The sequence below is a fragment of the Misgurnus anguillicaudatus genome, chromosome 13 (genome assembly GCF_027580225.2).
Source record: "Misgurnus anguillicaudatus chromosome 13, ASM2758022v2, whole genome shotgun sequence".
NCBI classification, from domain to species: Eukaryota; Metazoa; Chordata; class Actinopteri; order Cypriniformes; family Cobitidae; genus Misgurnus; species Misgurnus anguillicaudatus.
The window spans coordinates 23883755-23901983 of NC_073349.2; the positions used below are offsets into that span (position 1 = coordinate 23883755).

General features: G+C 37.4%; 1 protein-coding gene across 1 annotated transcript in view; it reads right to left on the reverse strand.

Moving 5' to 3' along the window:
- plxna2 (plexin A2) overlaps positions 1 to 18229 on the reverse strand; it is a 260451-nt gene that overhangs the window by 52179 nt on the left and 190043 nt on the right. The window contains exons 15-17 of the mRNA XM_073875455.1: positions 12820 to 12956; positions 9951 to 10118; positions 5136 to 5229 (exon numbers count right to left, since the gene is read on the reverse strand). Coding sequence (XP_073731556.1) covers positions 5136 to 5229; positions 9951 to 10118; positions 12820 to 12956 — 399 coding nt within the window. The remainder of the gene's footprint in view (positions 1 to 5135; positions 5230 to 9950; positions 10119 to 12819; positions 12957 to 18229) is intronic.

Here is an 18229-nt window from a genome sequence, read left to right on the forward strand (position 1 = left end):
GACCTCTTAAAAAAGTCTTGTGAAATGTCCCTTACTTTAAAACTACAGTATTATAATCCTGCCCTCGCAGCTATAACAAGTCTTCCTTAATATTAATTGATCAATTAACTTTATCCTATGGGATATATAACATAGAACCTTATGAAGAATCATATATAAACAAAACATTACATCGTAACATTCGGGATCTGACCAAGTGTGCCGCACAAGCCCTGAAAAGAGAAGCCATCGCCCCCAAGTGACTGGTCCCAGTATAGGTCATAAACCCTGCCTCCCCCATGTTGTTCAATGGGACTTGAGTCCAACTAAACAATTTAATTACACTTCAATTATATTTTTTCTGAAGCTGGTTTCTGTTATTTACTGTAGTTTTTATTACGCTGATGTAAATTCAAGTGTTTGTTTTTAAAATAAGTTTGTTTTTAGTTACGTCATGATTGACAGCTGTGATATGCGCATTCCGCGAGAGCGAGACCTTGATTTCGCGGCTTTACTTCCTGCTCACTACTGTGCGGATCCCGAAATCGCTACTGCGCAGACTCAAGACCCAAGATGTCAGCACCGTATCGGGACACTGGCGGCTTCACTTTTCACCAATGGAAGAGAGCGAGCGGGCGTCGTCAATCTTTTTTTTACAGTCTATGGACCTGACTAAGCAGCATTATCTACATTTGAGCTCATAAGTTTACATCCTCCTTGCAAAATTTGTTATAAGATCTTATTTTTTAATATAGTAATGACCTTTAGAAGCTATCTAAAAGTTTAACAAAAGGAAAAAAAATATTAAAATAATACAAAATCATCTTTTTTGTGATCTTTTATTTTTTGCTAAATACTAACATTTTCCTGAACTTAAAAAGGTGATGTAAAGCTAATTTGTATGTAAAGAATGAATGCACTTTAAGTGTGGATTAAAATGCATACAAGTAAATGCAGGCAAAGACTAAACCTGCAACATTTGTAATGTTCGCTCAGATTTCTACCCATTAGGCTTTTACATCCTAAATGAGACCTACATGCTTCTCACGGCACTGACAAACCTAGCAGAGCGTGATGAACTGAACTTTATTATTGTTTTTCATTTGCCCTTTGATGGCATCGCCATGCCAGAAACAGATGCTGTGGACACAATCAGCCTGGCACGACCCTGAACAGCCTGAAAGATCCTGGCTCAGGCTCGGCACGCCATCTGTTTTAAACTGGCTGAACGCACATTGCCGGTTGTCACATTTTGTCTTGCTGTACCAGTTTGCTTTTTCACTTCCTCTCTTCTCCCACTTGCTTAAGTTTACTGTAATTGGACGATTTTAATTTGAATACTAAATAACATCCAGTGCAAGCACACGGACATGCAGATACAAAGCAGGTCAAAACCTCATGTTTATGGTACAGTAGTTGATTTTTTTTTATTTGCACTATTCTAGGACCTGCACCAGACTAAGATCATCTGACTATCTCTGCAGGTATTTGGCTGTGAAAATAATTGGGAGCCATTCTCTTTCCTGTCTCTCTGAAATAATTGGTTTCAGGTATTTCCATGAACTGACATGAAATGACTCGGCAAAGCTCAGTGCCATCCACCTAAGTTAATGAATCTAACTATCTCTACACTCATCTCTCCAGCTCCAGGGTGAAAAGCTAGAATCCGAGACAAGGTGTTTATTTTGTATTTTGTCTTTACCAGTAGTCAGTGTTGTTACAGTACTGTAATTAAATTAAAGTTTTTATAATTTAATTAGAGTTACTTCTGATGTAATTGAATTAAATACTATGTATGGACTGTATTATAATTATATTTAATACAATAGTGGATTTAACGTAAAAAATTAAAGTCTAACGTTAAAATGATGGACACCCAAGATGGTAATGCGAAGCGAAGTATAAATTGAATGTATGGATTAGATTGAATGCACTTAGCAGTATCTTACCAATACTTAACAACTACTTTACTATATATTAATAAGCATTTATTAGAACTATATTGAGGCAAAAGTAGTTAATAGTTAGTTAATAGTGAGAATTGGACCTTAAAAAGTGTGTCCAGAATAATTGATGTACTTGTATATGATTTATTTGAGCCGTTTCAAGCCTATCTTTGCATCATTTAAATAGAACTTAGAAAGAAATTATGTTTTTTGAGGAAAACATTCCAGGATATTTCTCATTTTAATGGACTTTAATGGACCCCAATACTTAAAATTTAAAATTGCAGTTTCAAAGGACTCTAAATGATCCCAAACGAGGCATAAGGGTCTTATCAAGCAAACCGATTGTCATTTTTGGCAAGAAAAAATATGCACTTTTAAACCACGACTTCTCATCTTCCTCCAGTCCTGTGACGCGTCAGTGCAACCTCACGTAATACGTCATCAGAAGTTGTGGTTTAAAAGTGCATATTTTTTATTTTTCTTGCCAAAAATTACAATCATTTCTCTAGATAAGACCCTTATGCCTCGTTTGGGATTGTTTAGAGTCCTTTAAAACTATTTTATTAAAATGCATTAAAACTGTTAAGTGTTGGGGTCCATTGAAGTCCATTAAATGAGAAAAATCCTGGAATGTTTTCCCCGTGGTGACTTATATATGCGAGTGAAATGACTTTTGAAGTGAAATAAGGCAGTGCAGGATTAGAATTTTTCCACCGAGATCTGATTGGATCGTTTGAATTTGGGTCGCTAATTGCTGCGATCTTCTCCCAGACCCCGCCCACCTGCCATACCATATGATTGCAAGTTAAGTGACGTCGTTTTGAGAAGGGGAGGAGATTAGCATTTTTGATTAAAGATTATGAGGGCACATGAATTTTTTTAAAATAATAAAGCTAAAAAAATATCACAATATTCCAAAACAGTTACAGTTTTTAACTTTATTTTCATGGCGACCTTAAAGAAATAGTTTGCTAGCCAGTTCCCAAATGCAAGAACAGGTTCGATTCATTATCTTCATATGAAAAAGACTGAAGTAGGCATTGTGCGGCTTTATAACATTTTTGGGTGAACTAACCCTTTTCAGTACACATGAACCATTTCAGAATGTCTGATCGGACACAGGAAGTGATGTAATGGCCGACATGATGTCCTCTTCTACCTATGCTAAAACATCAAAGAAAGACATTTTGCTTTAATGAATGATATGTTTCCTCGGGATTCACCGCCTCTGAATTATTTTCTTTCGCTGTTTTACATCCTTGCGATAAAACATGTCACAAACTAGCAGTACCCTTTGAAAAGGTCCTAATAAACCATTTAGGTACAGATATACATTTGCTACCACTGTGTACCTTTGAAATACAATTATAAACTCTTCAGGTACAAATTTTTCTCATTGAAAGGGTACCGGCCCAGTGACAGCTAGGGACCATTTTTTCTGACAAATATACAGCTGAAATTCATATAAACTGCAAGTTTCTAGCAAATGCCTGTGGCTCTATGTTAAATGCACACGCTACAATGCTTTTAGTTCATGTTCTTCTTGTTGGTTTTGCGAGCACGCTCTCATCCGCGGTGTCTGGGGAAGTCTTTGACACTGATTGGTGGGGGCGTCTGATCGCTTCGTTTTAGAAGAAAACTGAAGTGCTTTTGTGATGGGCTCGGAGAGCGGCGCATGACGCTTCGGGAACGCGTCTCCAGACTTTATTACGGGATCTCTCCGGCGTCACACATGTCGAATGTTTCTTTTTCTCAGGAGAAGACAAAGGTAGCAAAACTAATCTTTGAGCTATAATCAGGAAAATGATTAATGTCTCAATTGCGGGCTGGTGACAGGTACAGCAGGATGCACAAAGGCAATTGTGCGCCTTTCGTTCGACTTCTCAGAACCCTGCCAGGTGAGGGGGGTGCGGGTGGTGGTAGGAGGTACGGAGGCAATTTGGGGAGGAGACACATGACAGTTTAAAAGCTGCCTTGACGGGTGCTCAACTCTGATTGCCAGACACCTAAAGCCCCCCACATCCGAAAATACAGGGATGGACGGGAATAAAAAGATGTGTAATTGTAGCTTCTGCGGTTAAAGGAATAGTTCATCCCAAAAATGCATCTTCGCTTGTTCCTATGTCGTTCCAACTCAGTATTAATTTACCTCCTCCAGAAGCAAGCGTCTCTTTTTCACACAATAACAGTGGATGGGGATTTTAAATGATGCCTTTGAAAATACAAAACCATACATGTGTCTCTTACTACGTTCACTACAGATGTCTTCTGAAGACATACGTCATGCTTTTATCTTGTACAGTTCGACCGACTTTAGTACCTTCTTGTATCTTTATTCTGAGAAAGTACACCAGTAAGTCTCTCTCTCTCTTTGAATACTAGATGGTTATCGCAACATCTGGTCTGGTAAGATCAAGCAAAAAAATTAAATAAATAAATAACTATTCCATTAATTAAACTAGGACTCCCTGCAGTGTCGAGCAAATTAAATTTGCACAAATTCCTCACCCATCGGCCTTATTATTTCGGGATCTCTTTATGCTGACCAAGCCTGTCTGACAGCAGATTATTTTGCTTTTGCAAGCCATTAACCAACACAGCGCTCACAGCACTCCACAATCCACTGGTACATCCAGAAACCTTTTCAATGATGAAGAATTTACAGATAATGGCCAACAAATGCCGGTTTGGCAATTGTAGCAGACGAGTAAAATGCTTCATCCACACCGTTTTACGCAGTCTGAATAATTCAGCAGGTACTTAGTCGAAATTACAGATACAGTACGCGGCTTAAAAAGAGGTCACGCGGAGGCTTGTGGGTAGGAGCCAGATGAGATTTCTGGAGTTACAGCAGTGAGTCACGGCTGATCTCGCCTCCGTGGGTCAACAGAAAGGACGGAAATTAGTTTAATGCATCCCAAAATGGCAGCGCGTAGACTAGCCGATCCTTTCTCTTTGAAAGTCACAGACAATTAACTCAAACCTGCAGACAATGCATGCCACTTTCCAAGGTCGCGCATTACTGAGGTCGAACTGATACGATTTGGTTTCAGTTTGTTCACTCTCATAAGATATCGGCTCACACGACGAGCCGTTTTCCCAAAAGCCCTGAGCTCAGGTAACTGAGGTCATTTCAAACACAGATAACTGAGATACAGCCGATAACCTGGATAAATAAGTAAACAGCATTTGCTGTCAGTTACTCACATTTACTGATTCCCGCCCGCCGTACTTGATCCGAATTCTCGGCTCTTGTATGACATCCAAGTTCGTCCCGGTCACCACCAGAGGCGTGTGTCCACTATAAAACATAAGAGCATAAACAACTTTTGCTTATTTATTTACAATAAACCTGTTATTATTAAACTGCAAAAGTTTGTAAAGAATTAAAACAGATAACTGGTTTTGTTTGCACTTACTTCAGCTAAAATAGGATAATACTTGTGTATGGAAATGCATAAGTGAGTAGTTTATAGTTTTTGCACACTGTTTTAACCAACCCAGTATCACGAAATTATGCAACTATAGTCACGTAAATTTGTGAGTCTTTTCCGCGACACTGACACGTTTTTCCGCCTTTTTGCATGAAAATGTCACACATTTCTGTTTACGTGTCATTGTCATGTATTGGTAACTCAACTGTTTTGTCCTATTTTCTTACCATTGTCACTTTGGTTTAGGGTTAGATTTACATAAAATGACATCCTTACCCAAACCCAACTCTAACCCTAATGCCAGGCGACAATGGTTTAAAAATCATAAAATATAAATAAATAAATGATCAAAAAAAGGTATAAACCAACACTTAAAATGACATCCTAATGTAAACACCAAATCTAACACTAAACTGATGTGTCAATGGTTTGAAAATAGGACAAAACAGTTGAGTGACAGTGACATGTAAACAGAAATGCGTGACATCTTCACGCAAAAAGGCGGAAAAACGTGTCAGTGTCACGAAAAAGAATTTGCAAGACTTAAGGTACATCATTTCATGATACAGGGTTGTTTTAACATTGCTGCTGTAATAAAGCGATTCATTATTTTAGCTGTGATCTCAACTCAAATAAAAATTATTAATATACCATTTTTTACATTGTTAGATACAAATAACAAAATCACAGAAAACAGGAAAACGAAATTTTACATATTAAATTAAAATGTAAAATTACATTTTACAATTAAAATGTTTATTATATAAAAGACTTAACTGCAATATTTGTCAAAATAATCACTGTCAAAAAAAAAAGATCCCAAGCATTCACTGGGGTAGTACCATTTAAACAGGTCCTAATATGTACCATTTAGGTACATATATAAATAAAATATGCACTTTGTGGTACCAAATATGTACTTTTGAGGTACTAAAATGACCTCTTTGGGTGCAACGGTGTACTTTTTAAAAGGGTACCACCCCAGTGACAGCTAGGGACCACTTTTGATCATTTTTAAATCAAATTTTGCAGCTCAGACCAGAATGTTTACAGGTTGAATGCAAAAACTCCAGACTACCTCTGTAAGTTTTATTCATTTCCACATCAAGATTGCCCCAAATTTTTTCCTTTGTTAAACCGTGCATAGAAGATAAAACGCAAGAGCGATTAAAGATGCTTTAAACTGGTTTCAGTGGATTTAATCAAACATACAAGACTTGTCTTTGAAATCACTAAAGGTAAATTGTCAGGATTGATCCCTGTTTAGCATTCCGGGAATGTCCGGGGTTGGATGAAGTACAACAAAAGCTTTGGAGAGTAAAAGGGCGAGAATCTCCCGCTGTAGGTGTTATAGCTGCTTACCGCTGAGCATTTCATTTGCCTGGTGCATCTTATGCGAGTGTGTTTCAGAAAAAAATGTCAACTATGGCTTAAAATGTCCTCATATATGCCAAATACTAAATTAAAGACATCTATAAATTAAAACATAGTTACCATTTTCTTTGATTTTGAAAGACAGATAGATTCTTTCTGGATTTACTTTATTCAGCTTAAAAAATGTCTAAGCATTATGTCTCTGTGTTTTTGACTGTGACTGTATATAATTGTGTTCAGCACTTAGGCATGAATATGTTAAAGCTCTGCATAATCAGACCAATTCTGTAGCATTAACCACTTAAAAATCACTTTAGATGTACTTACAGAAACTGCCTGGAGAACATTACCAAAGCAAATTTGAATAAACCTCTCACTTTTCTCGGAAAAGTAAATAGAATATAGAAAACATATACAGTAGGTCAGACGAAAAAGGCAACATAAAAGCATTTTGACTAGTGATCTCATATTTGTGGACCCTAATGTCTATGCTGTTACACAATTAAAAATGCTGGGCTATTTTCAACCCAGCATCGGGTCAAAAAGGAACAAGCCCAGTCGTTGGGATAAATGAACCCAAAAATGTCCCAACAATGCGTTAAAACAACCCAGCATTATCGGTTGAAAAGACCCGGGCATAGGTTAAATTACAACCCAAGGGGCTGGGCTTGTCCCTTTTTGACCCAACTATGGGTTGAAAATAACCCAACATTTTTAGAGTGAACTTAACTCTTTCCCCGCCAATGACGAGTTAACTTGTCAATTAACTATCTGGGGTCGCGTGCGGCATGGGCGCCACAAACTCTTTATTTTTTAATCTCTTAACAAAGAGACTTAGATTACTCTGCTGATTTTGGACATACAGATATGATTTATGCATCATTTAAAACGTTAAAATGTTTTTTGTGTCCACTCCCAATAAAAACAAAATGTTGTTCTTTTCGCAAAATTAAGAAAATAAACATGATGCGCGTTCAGTTCTCTCTCCCTCAGTGAACTCCTTTCAGAAACGCGTCAGAAAAAGACAGATGTCTACATAATGCTTCAAATGTCTACTTTTAAATGATGAAAAGTGTAGGGGAGACCGGGGATGGTTGTCTCACGGGTTGGTTGTCACACTGCTTATTTCAGACATACTACATGGTGCTGTGGTTCAATTTTGATATCAATTTGTTAGCCTTTAATAGCTTACTCATTTGCACTTGAAATTTTGCTGAGCAGACACAAAACATTGAGGTTAGGAGACAATTTTTTATTTTTATGGGTCAGAGTAAATTTTCATGTTGGTGCTGTTTTTGTGTTGAGATCTTGTATGATATTAGTCATTCAAAAACTAAACACTCATTAAAAAGCTAAAAGTAGTAGCTTTATTTTGAGTCATCTTTTAGCGATCAAGTTATAGCCGTGTGGTAGCTAGCTTATCATGTTTGTCAAGAAGTCAGTTGGGGATGGTTGTCACATAGCTTGCGGGGTTGGTTGTCACATAAGAATATTGGACATGTAGACCTTTTAAGACTGTTTGTCTGTCTGTTTGTTTGTTTTTGTTTGCTGTTAAAATAAAATAAAGCATTAAATAAAGAGGTTTTAACACTAAAAATTTTTTCATTTTATTTCTCAACACAGTAGACAATAGGCTTTATGCCCAGCTGCACTACTTCCTGAACTTCAGCCAGCTTCTTGTTTCCTGTCTGCCATTATTGGACAAACTGATTAATCCAGGTGTGCCTGACCTCAGTAGTCACAACAACAATAATCAGACACACCTGGATTAATCAGTTTGTCCAATAATGGCAGACAGGAAACAAGGAGCTGGCTGAAGTTCATAGAGCAGCTGGGCATAAAGCCTATTCAAGTAACTGATCACCCACTTTAATCTCATTGTTTAAACATAAGGGGCATTAATAACAACTATCATAGGGGTAGATTCATATTAAAACTTGCAGTTTCTAGCTTAAAAAACTAAAAAGTTACACATTATCTTTTCAGATCCAAATTTATCACTGAAATCCTATTGAATCACTATAGGGACAACCAACCCCATACCCTGTGACAACCAACCCCGTGATGGGGTTGTTTGTCAAATTGTGTCAGAGTGTCTTTGATGGTTAATTACTTCCTGTTACAATACATTCGAAAAGTAAAAAGTATACACATTTAAAGCCAAGACTCCAAAGTTTCATTTCATGTAAGAATTACTGCTGAAAGATTTTTTGAAGATGAGCAATTCATGCATGAGTAAAAATTGTGACAACCAACCCCGGTCTCCCCTAATCGAAAACAATTATTGTCATTCGTTGTTAACTGTATAAGAAGAGGAAGACAAAAATAAAAAAAAAATACAAACATGTACATACATGTTGCTCATATAATATTGTAGCTCAGTTTGTGCTGAACACAGTGTTATAAGACTTTTTTCATTATTCATTATGTTTTTAAGCAACTGTAAAAAGCACAAATGTCAGTGCAGGTCAAAACTTCTCCAAGGCCCTAAAAACCCCTTAGACCAGAGGGTTACGAGAAAATGCTTAAAACAGGACTAGACTAACTAGTTTAAAAAAACATGCCTTACTTAAAAGATTACTTTTGTGCATTTCGAGGCAAAACAAAGGGCACTGATGTATTTTAAGATATGTCAGTGCAAGTTGTTTTCAGTTTGGACAGCCCTTACATTTATTTTAGTCTAGGACTAGTCTGATCCCTGTCCGGGAAACCGCCCCTATACAGTAGGTTGTGCAAAGAATTATGGTAGTTAGGATCCTTAAACCAGTGTAAAGAAAACAGCAGCAAGAACTTTTTGTTTCTCGTCAGGTCTCAGATCAAACACACTTTGTTAAACATACATTTTTCTGTCTTTTCAGAAAAGCATCTATATAGTCACCTTGACATGGCCATATTTAACTTTAATGCCAAGAATCTATTGAACACAAGTCAGCCATCTCTTTATTTTCATGAACGTCTCAACCACCCGCAGCCTTGAACAAAGCTGCTGACCCGCATTCAGTAAATAAGATTTATTTCCCTCAGTAATGTATCTTGTCTGACATTCATTTAAGCGACTGTAGTTCTGTCAGGCTAGGATCATAAAAGTGTTTGCCTAAAATATCTTTGGGATTTAGCAGTAGTAAATTTACCTGAACGTTTCGAACATACACATTAAGTATAGTTTTATCTTTGCACTCAACGGTCATACAGTATCTAGTGCGAGTACACTTACCTGGCAATGCTCCATTCTGGTTCGATGCGTTGAACGGTGGGATCATCTATATACTCGAAGGTCAAGCTCTCTTTGACCTGTGCACGATCCACGCTTACACTGATCTGAACAGGCCCCACCCCTGTCAGAGAGGGGGCGGAGTAACACACGATTTCTGTCATAGTTCTCCTGTGGGCAAAGCAGACAGACACAAACACATCAGATCCTGCCAACAGAATGAGAATTGCACTAAATTTCCTTAAAAATGTGTGGGAGGTTTTTGATCAAGTATAAGTTTGCAAACAAAGCTATAGCTACAGCTTTAAAGGGACACTCAACTTTTTAAAAAAATATGCTAAGTTTCCTGCTCACCTAGAGTTAAACATTTGATTTTTACAATTTTGAAATCCATTCAGCTGATCTCCCGGTCTGGTGCTAACACTTTTAGCATAGCTTAGCATAATCTGATTAGACCATTTGCATCGCTCTCTAAGATAGCAAAAGAGTTTCGATATTTTTCCTATTAAAAACTTGACTCTTCTGTAGTTACATCGTGTACTAAGACCAACAGAAAATTAAAAGTTGCGATTTTCTAGGCAGATAGGAAAAGTATCAAAACTCTTTGGTTATTTTTGAGCGATGCTAACGGTCTAATAAGATTCAATGGATTATGCTAAGCTATGCTAAAAGTGGTACCGCCAGAGATCGGCTGAATGGATTTCAAAAAGGTAAAAATCAAATGTTTAACTCTATGGAAGCTGGAAAATGAGTATATCTTTTAAAAAAGTGGAGTGTCCCTTCAGGTGTAGGCACTGAAACTATTAAATGACACATATGAGCATCTTTTTTTCAATGTCAGCCTTTTTCTTACAGCTTTCTCTGAATGTGGTACCTGTGCAAAATGAGCATTAGTCATTATCTTTTATATATTAAGCATAAAGCTTAGAGGTCACTTACATACATAGGCCTACACACAAACACAAACAGGAACACATCGTCTTTCATAGGAACACGGAGGAAAATAAAATCTGCAATTAGCCGATATCTCATTAAAGCTGTCGGCTCATGCGACCTTAAGCAGTACAGTCAGCTTTGTCTTTAAATAGATGTCCTGGAGAGATGGTGAGAGGGAAAAGATATGAAGAGTGCTCGTGGGAGATTTATTATTTAGGTGGAGAGGAGGAATTCGGTGTGTCCGCTAAATCACACAGAGATGACGCAACAAAGAGCTGAAACGAAAAACTAAATCTACAGAAGCGATTCTCGGGGTGCACTTTAGCAGTCGAAACAAGATTTTGGATCACCAAACGCCCTGAATCTGGGGAAACCACCAACTATTACGGCTGTGTATTGACAAGAATCTCGCGATACGTACGGTATCACAATACATGCGATGTGATACTGTACTGTATGTTGTGGTACTGTAAAGCGAGCAATACTGTAAAGCATGAAATAAAATCATATTTCATTACAATTACCCAGATTGTTCCTTTCAGCTAATGAATCTACACTCTAAAAAAAATCCGTAAAAAAACGGACAAAGTACTGTGTAAATATGAAGGAATTTTCCGTATTTATGTTTTACAGGCATTTATCAGTTTTTTTAATAACATGTTGCATTATGGGTACAATAACCCCTGCTGCAATCTTTCACTTTTGCCTCTCTGTTTGAAACCTAAAATTACAACTTGCTTGCAGAGTTATTGTCTAACATGGATGATGTTTAACTTCCAAACAAATGCTGTCAGAACAAGATACAAGTGTTCAACTATTCCAGCATCGACACATGTGATTTAGTAGACAAATCTTCTTTCTGACGTGACGTGTAAGTCAAATGGATATTTACCACAACATTTATCACATTAAATCTACAGTTTGTGTTTGTTTTAGATTCATTTGAAGTCACCACTATGGAGATTAGTGTTCCCTTTAGTTAGGCTTTTGTCCCTTGACCTTCCAGAACTGACTCTACTCTTTTAACATTGCAACAGTGTTTTTGCTTGTAGCAATTACAACTTGTTTGTTGCTTGAGGAAGGAGAATTTTCTATGTTGTCATCTAAGCTTGATTGTTTTTATGTTTTGCTGCCTAACATTTAAATATGAAATGATAAAATAAAAATGATGAGCTGAAATGTATAAGAGTGACACTCTATGCTGATCTAAAAACACAATGTATTGAATAAGATTGCTGCAAATGTGTCAGCTGTGGTTTTTGCTTCAGAGATATCAACACTTTGGATACAAATCTCAACAATGGTGAGAGTAAATGTTAAGAAAGAGTGTTCTACAATCCTGGTACCCAGCATGCATTGCGGCATGAAGCTTTGTTGTTGATTGTCACCATTGTTGCGTTTCATAGGCAGATTGAAGTGTCCCTAAAGACTACGGAAAATGTTCTGTAAATCTACGGGCAATGTTCTATAAATCTACAGAATGTTCAGTTTTTGAATAAACGGAAATGTCTGTAAACATAACGGAAAAGGTACCGGTAATTTTCTGCCAGGACATTATCCGTTTTTTTACGGATTATTTTTTTAGAGTGTAAACCTGACTGTTTGCTAGCTGAAAAACACCAACAACGATACATTAAAAGACTTTATTACTATAAAATGAATGTAACACAATCAGTTAATTGACTGTTATGAGCCGATTAATCAGGCGATTCATTAAATGTTGACACTTGTAGTCAATTATAATTGATTTTAATAAGCCAATCAACACAGAGTACTCAAAATGCCCCAGTTTGAGAACCGCTGATCTAGAGGAACACAAAGCATACTCTGCTGTATGTATTCACTAAAGTATTTACAGATACTGATAAATAACAGAGGTGGAAGTAAGTATAATGTATTTCACGATGCAATGGGTTCAACAATTAGGAATTCTTACTCATAAAATTCGCAGGTCTGGTTGCCGAAAAGGACAGTGACACTGCTGCCAGCCCCCAGATTTTCTCCCATTATTGTGACTTTAGTTCCACCAGACTCGGGACCCCGGCTGGGGGACACCCCTGTGATAGAGGGCATCTGTAAAAGAGGGAGAAAGAGAGTGTGTCTAGTCATTTTAAAGGGGACATTTCACAAAACTTTTTTAAGATGTCAAATTAATCTTTGGTGTCTCCAGAGCAATAAGTGAAGTTTTAGCTCAGAATACCATTAATAGATAATTTATTAGAGCATGTTAAAATTGCCACATTGTAGGTGTGAGCAAAAATGAGCCGTTTTTGGGTGTGCTTATTAAATGCACATGAGTTGATCTCTGCACTAAATGGCAGTGGCGTGGTTGGATAGTGCAGATTAAGGGGCCGTATTATCCCCTTCTGACATCACAGGGGGAGCCAATAACCTATTTTAACACATGCTTGCAGAGAATGGTTTACCAAAACTAAGTTACTGGGATGATATTTTCTAGGTTGATAGAAGCACTGGGAACCCAATTGAAGCACATGGAAAAAGTCAGATTTTCATGTTATGCCCCCTTTAATTTATACTCAGCAAACCTTTTTACATGATAGGGTATATTGTTGTGGCTGTGGCTTGAGCTTGGATTAGGATTATGGTATTGTCCCGAATATAAGAAATTTTTTTTACGGAAATGCCTCCTAATAAACAATGTTGTCTTATGCTGCGTTCACACCAGCTGCGATAGAGGCATCAAGCGCGAGCGATTTCAATGTTAAGTCAATGTGAGGACGCGTTGACACATGATATATATAATATATATATAAATATATATATATCTCCCAAGGGTTTTTCCCTCCTAGGACTTTTTTATTTCCTTGGCTAAAAGCCCGGGTTAATTTCTCCTAGGGTTTTTTTTTAACCCAGAGAGGCAGCCTTCTTGGGCTTAACTTAGCTTCCTCTTCTAGACGTTACATTAGTAATACGCTCGCTTATAATGTTGAGTCATAGCCGCAGCAAATTTAACTGCTTATGCTATCGTGTATTATGTTGTGCTATCTGTCGCTTTTCTGTGCTTTTCACTGTTTCTATTAATGTAAAGCTGCTTTGAAACAATTAACTATTGTGAAAAGCTCTATATAAATAAAATTGAATTGAATTGAATTAAATTGAAAGTGTCACTCAGCAATTAATGAAACAAAATTTAGGAACAATATGTTAGTTACAGAACTGTAACTCGTTACAGAGCATTTTCTTTCTTTAAAATCGTATTAAGATTTTATTTCACCAGACCATTTTGTGCTACTATTTAAGTACATGTAGGCACATACAAACTGACATATTGTTTTTAAATTTTGGTTCATTAATTGCTGAGTGACACTAAAAAATAGTGGGTGTATCTCTGTTACAACCTGATCTTCCCCAAAAGGCAATTGGTCTTCAAAAAGCATTTTTCCAAAAGGTACACTTTGAAAATGGGGGTCGTCTTATAATCAGTTTTTAATTTGGGACAATAAGGTATTATGATTAGGGATGCTCCGATCAGGATTTTTGCAGCCGATACCGATCACCGATTTGTAATCTTCGTGATCGGCAGATACCGATTCCGATTTTTTTAAAGATGATATGCAAGCTCTTTGATGAATTTAAATGTTACATTTTTTCTAAATAAAATAATACCACGGATGTTGCCTTTGTTATATTACTTGCAGTAATTAGGTATATTATTGTTTTAATAGAGACTCAAATAAATAAGCACAACAAATATTTATTCTGCAAAGAGAAATTTAATATGGCTTTAAAAAGGCTTATGTCTCCTAAAAGTACTGAAAATAATACACTTCACAGACTTTACTGTAATAAATAAATATACACGCATTCGTATGAAGTATAAAAATTCTTTAGTCAAGAGCAGAGAGTGATTTTATTGAGAGATGAATTAGGTTACTGCAGCTTTAAGACGTGAGAGAGAGAGATCGCTCTGTTCACGTGCACTGATGACAGGCTGCTCTGTGTGTGGGCGGCGGCTGAACGCAGACAAGCAGCTGTGAGGAAAATAAAAGTTTAAACGCTCAAAACTTTAAAACGCATGCAAATAAGAAACATTTGGCATGAGGATGCAATTGTCCGTGATAGATATGTGTTGTATACGCTGTTTGATGGGGATGTGAAGACGCCTCGCGCTGTTGACCGGAGCGTCCTCATAGTCATAGAAAATACGCATATCTCTGTAAAGGCAAAGAGAGACATACAAATATGCACGTCGCACATGAGCAACAGGTTGTAAAAATGCTCGCGCTACGTAAAAAATGTCTTTAATTGCAGCCGCATTCAGGATCCTTTTGATGACAAAAGTAAACAGAAAGATCGGTTTATGAGATCGGCAGATTTAGCGAGCACCGATCGAGTCATTTAATGCCATTAACGGCCGATACCGATCGGCGGCCGATTGATCGGAGAATCCCTAATTATGATTATCATTTTGTTTTTAAACCTCATTTTGAATGTATTCTGTGTGGTTCCCCTATTGGTAACAGCAATGCCATAGAAGAACCATTTTTGGTTCTCCAAAAAACATTTGTAGGCATTACTGTGAATAACCCTTCTATAAACTTTCCTTTTAAGAGTGTACTGGTGCAAAAACTGTCTACTGCACCTTTAACTACAACTTACGAATGCACATCAACATCACTCTAAAGCACATATTGAATCGGCATAGATGTGGGTGGCTGTTCCACCGTAGAAAGTCACATCTGTAAATAACAACCGTCCTTCAAAAGTCTCTGTCTTCAGCTCGGCTTACAACAAAGACTAAAAGCTACAAAGAAATGCCATTTCCAGTTCAGTCTGAGTGATGCGAGCTCATGAAAAGCATGTATGAGGACAAATACAAGGCTTTTAAAACAACGTACATAAATTCTCTAGTTCTCCGCAACACCCGCCCCCCACTCCTGTTTACCGAACAGGGGGACTGAAAATAGCAGACGGAAAAATGAAAACAGACAGCTCTGTGTCTTAGGAATGAACATTTAATGGCTGCCAGCCACCTTCACACGTGCAAAGACTAAAAATGTATTAGCACCAATTTCCGCCTCTTTTTGTTACACAACCGGCGGGCCACTCTGGGACTCTGTGTTGTCTGACAACACTTGAATATTCGAGATAAGACAGCAGTGCTTTTATATTTGATTTGCCTATGCAAACACATAAACATGCATGCATACAGAAAGTGGCACATAATCTAATTAGTAAAGGTTGTTAATTGTTGTGCTATAGATAATTGTCTGTCTATGCGTGCATGTCTGTGTGAATGCTGCTTCTGAATATCTATTAACCGCAGGCTGGAGGTTGGGTGTTTGGGACAGGTGCGACAGAGCTCCCACAGGTCCCCCTCTGCAGCAGACAACACGGCAACCATGCTGGCTTTGATTCGGTTAATGGCTTTCGTTGTCTCTGTGCTCAATGCACGCCCCCCCCCGCTGCTTCTCGTTCATAATCACTCAATATTTTAATAACTGCGAGCAAGTTCTATTATATTGAAGACAGCTTCGCTACTTAACACAGAAGGCCGTGCCGCTGTCTTTCCGGTAATAATGATAAACGCAATGGCAATCTGTAAATTACGCTTTTATAGCGTGTAGCCCAAGCCTGATGAGTGCATTAGTTCAATAAACTTGCTTTCTTTTAATGTCGGGCTAAATAGACGTGTAAATAATGCTCTTCTTTAAGAAACTACTAAAAAGCTTTAAAATATTAAGACTAAATAGCACCATTAGTCTATAAAATGCTAAGTTAGACAGAAAATAGTTGAGTAAATTTCTGAATGAGATATTTTCTATATGCTTCCCGCTAAAGAAATTCAAACCAAAATCCTTAAGTAATTCTCAATATATAAATAAATATTAAATATGAGCATCTGACATTTATTGCAAATTAGCATTTTTTATCATGCTCTTATGTTTAGGTTCAGTAATTTCACTTTAATGGCAATGAAAAGGTTATTAGTCAGTAATTTAAATAACTTTATTCACAACATATTCACAAATGTTACTTTAATCATTTTTCTGGCATTTAACTCATTTGACTTTCTTGCAAAACCCTCTAAGTGCATGCAAAAATCTTTACTTCTAAAAAAAGTATTCAGTCACTTTTTACTGTACTTTCTGAATCAGGGTAAAATCCCAATATATTCTGTAAACCTCCTTGGATATGAAACTCTTGCACTGTGGCGTGCGTTGTTGTTTATCCAATTTTTCTTCTGTGCACTTAGAGGACTTTGCTGAAAAATCTGTGTACCATTTAAAAAATGCATGGTACTGTATTGCCCTTACGAAAATGAATCATGTCTTTTACTTTTTGTTGTAAAAGTGTACCGGACACGTCCTGGCCAGGATTTCAGGTGTGTCCTCTGGAAGTCACATTTGTGGGCCGCATACATTATCAAGGTAGTCACATTTCAGTTAAAAACATTATAAAATGAAGATTTGACATACGATCATTGTAGTTTTATTCTTACCTTGAAATGTAAAGGGTTCCCACACCTTAGTTAACTTCAAATACAAGGACCTTTTAAGGACTTTCCAGGTCCAATACCCTCAAATTCAAGGACTAAATGTGGGGACACATTTCAAGTGAGAGCAAGGTTACATCGTGTTACCTTTTAAGATGCACTGATAGAGTTCCCTTTCGTGGGAACTCATGCTGCGTCACTGTGGTGACACTTTGGGGACGCCTCCAGGGGTAAGTGCATCTGAATGTGTATATCAAATTTAACGAATGGTGAGGCTTAATGACAAAGACGGGGTGATGCAGGAGGCAGGAAATATATTGCTTTCTGAAATATTGCCAAAGACTGCATTAGAGAGACGCAGGAAGTATGGCAAGGGAGGCACAGCGTCTCGTTCCCTTCTCAGGGAACAAAAGTTACATACGTAACACAAGACGTTTTCATGTGTCAAACACAAATATGCAAAAAAGCATTTTGGTATCAATCAACATTCGCATACAGAAGATATAAGCATTTAAGTGAACAGTTTAGCACGTGTGCTTAAAAAGTCTAGAATTTTTATGATATTATCCTACACTACACAGGGAATAGTCACTTTCAATGACCTGTATCTATGCATGTATATTTTCAAAAACTTCCCAGGGCCTTGAATCCCCCCCAAGATTCACAAACTTTCAAGGATTTCAAGGACCTGTATGAACCATGAATGTAAAAATTGATTTTTTGAAATAAAATGCAAAATATTAAACCACGATCACGTATGCGGTCGACAAATGCAACTTCCGGAGGACACGCACAAAATCTTGGACAGGACGTGTCCGGGGAAAATGGCATGTATAGTCACCCTACACCAGGGTTCCCCAAATCTTACCCTGGAGGGCCGGAGCTCTGC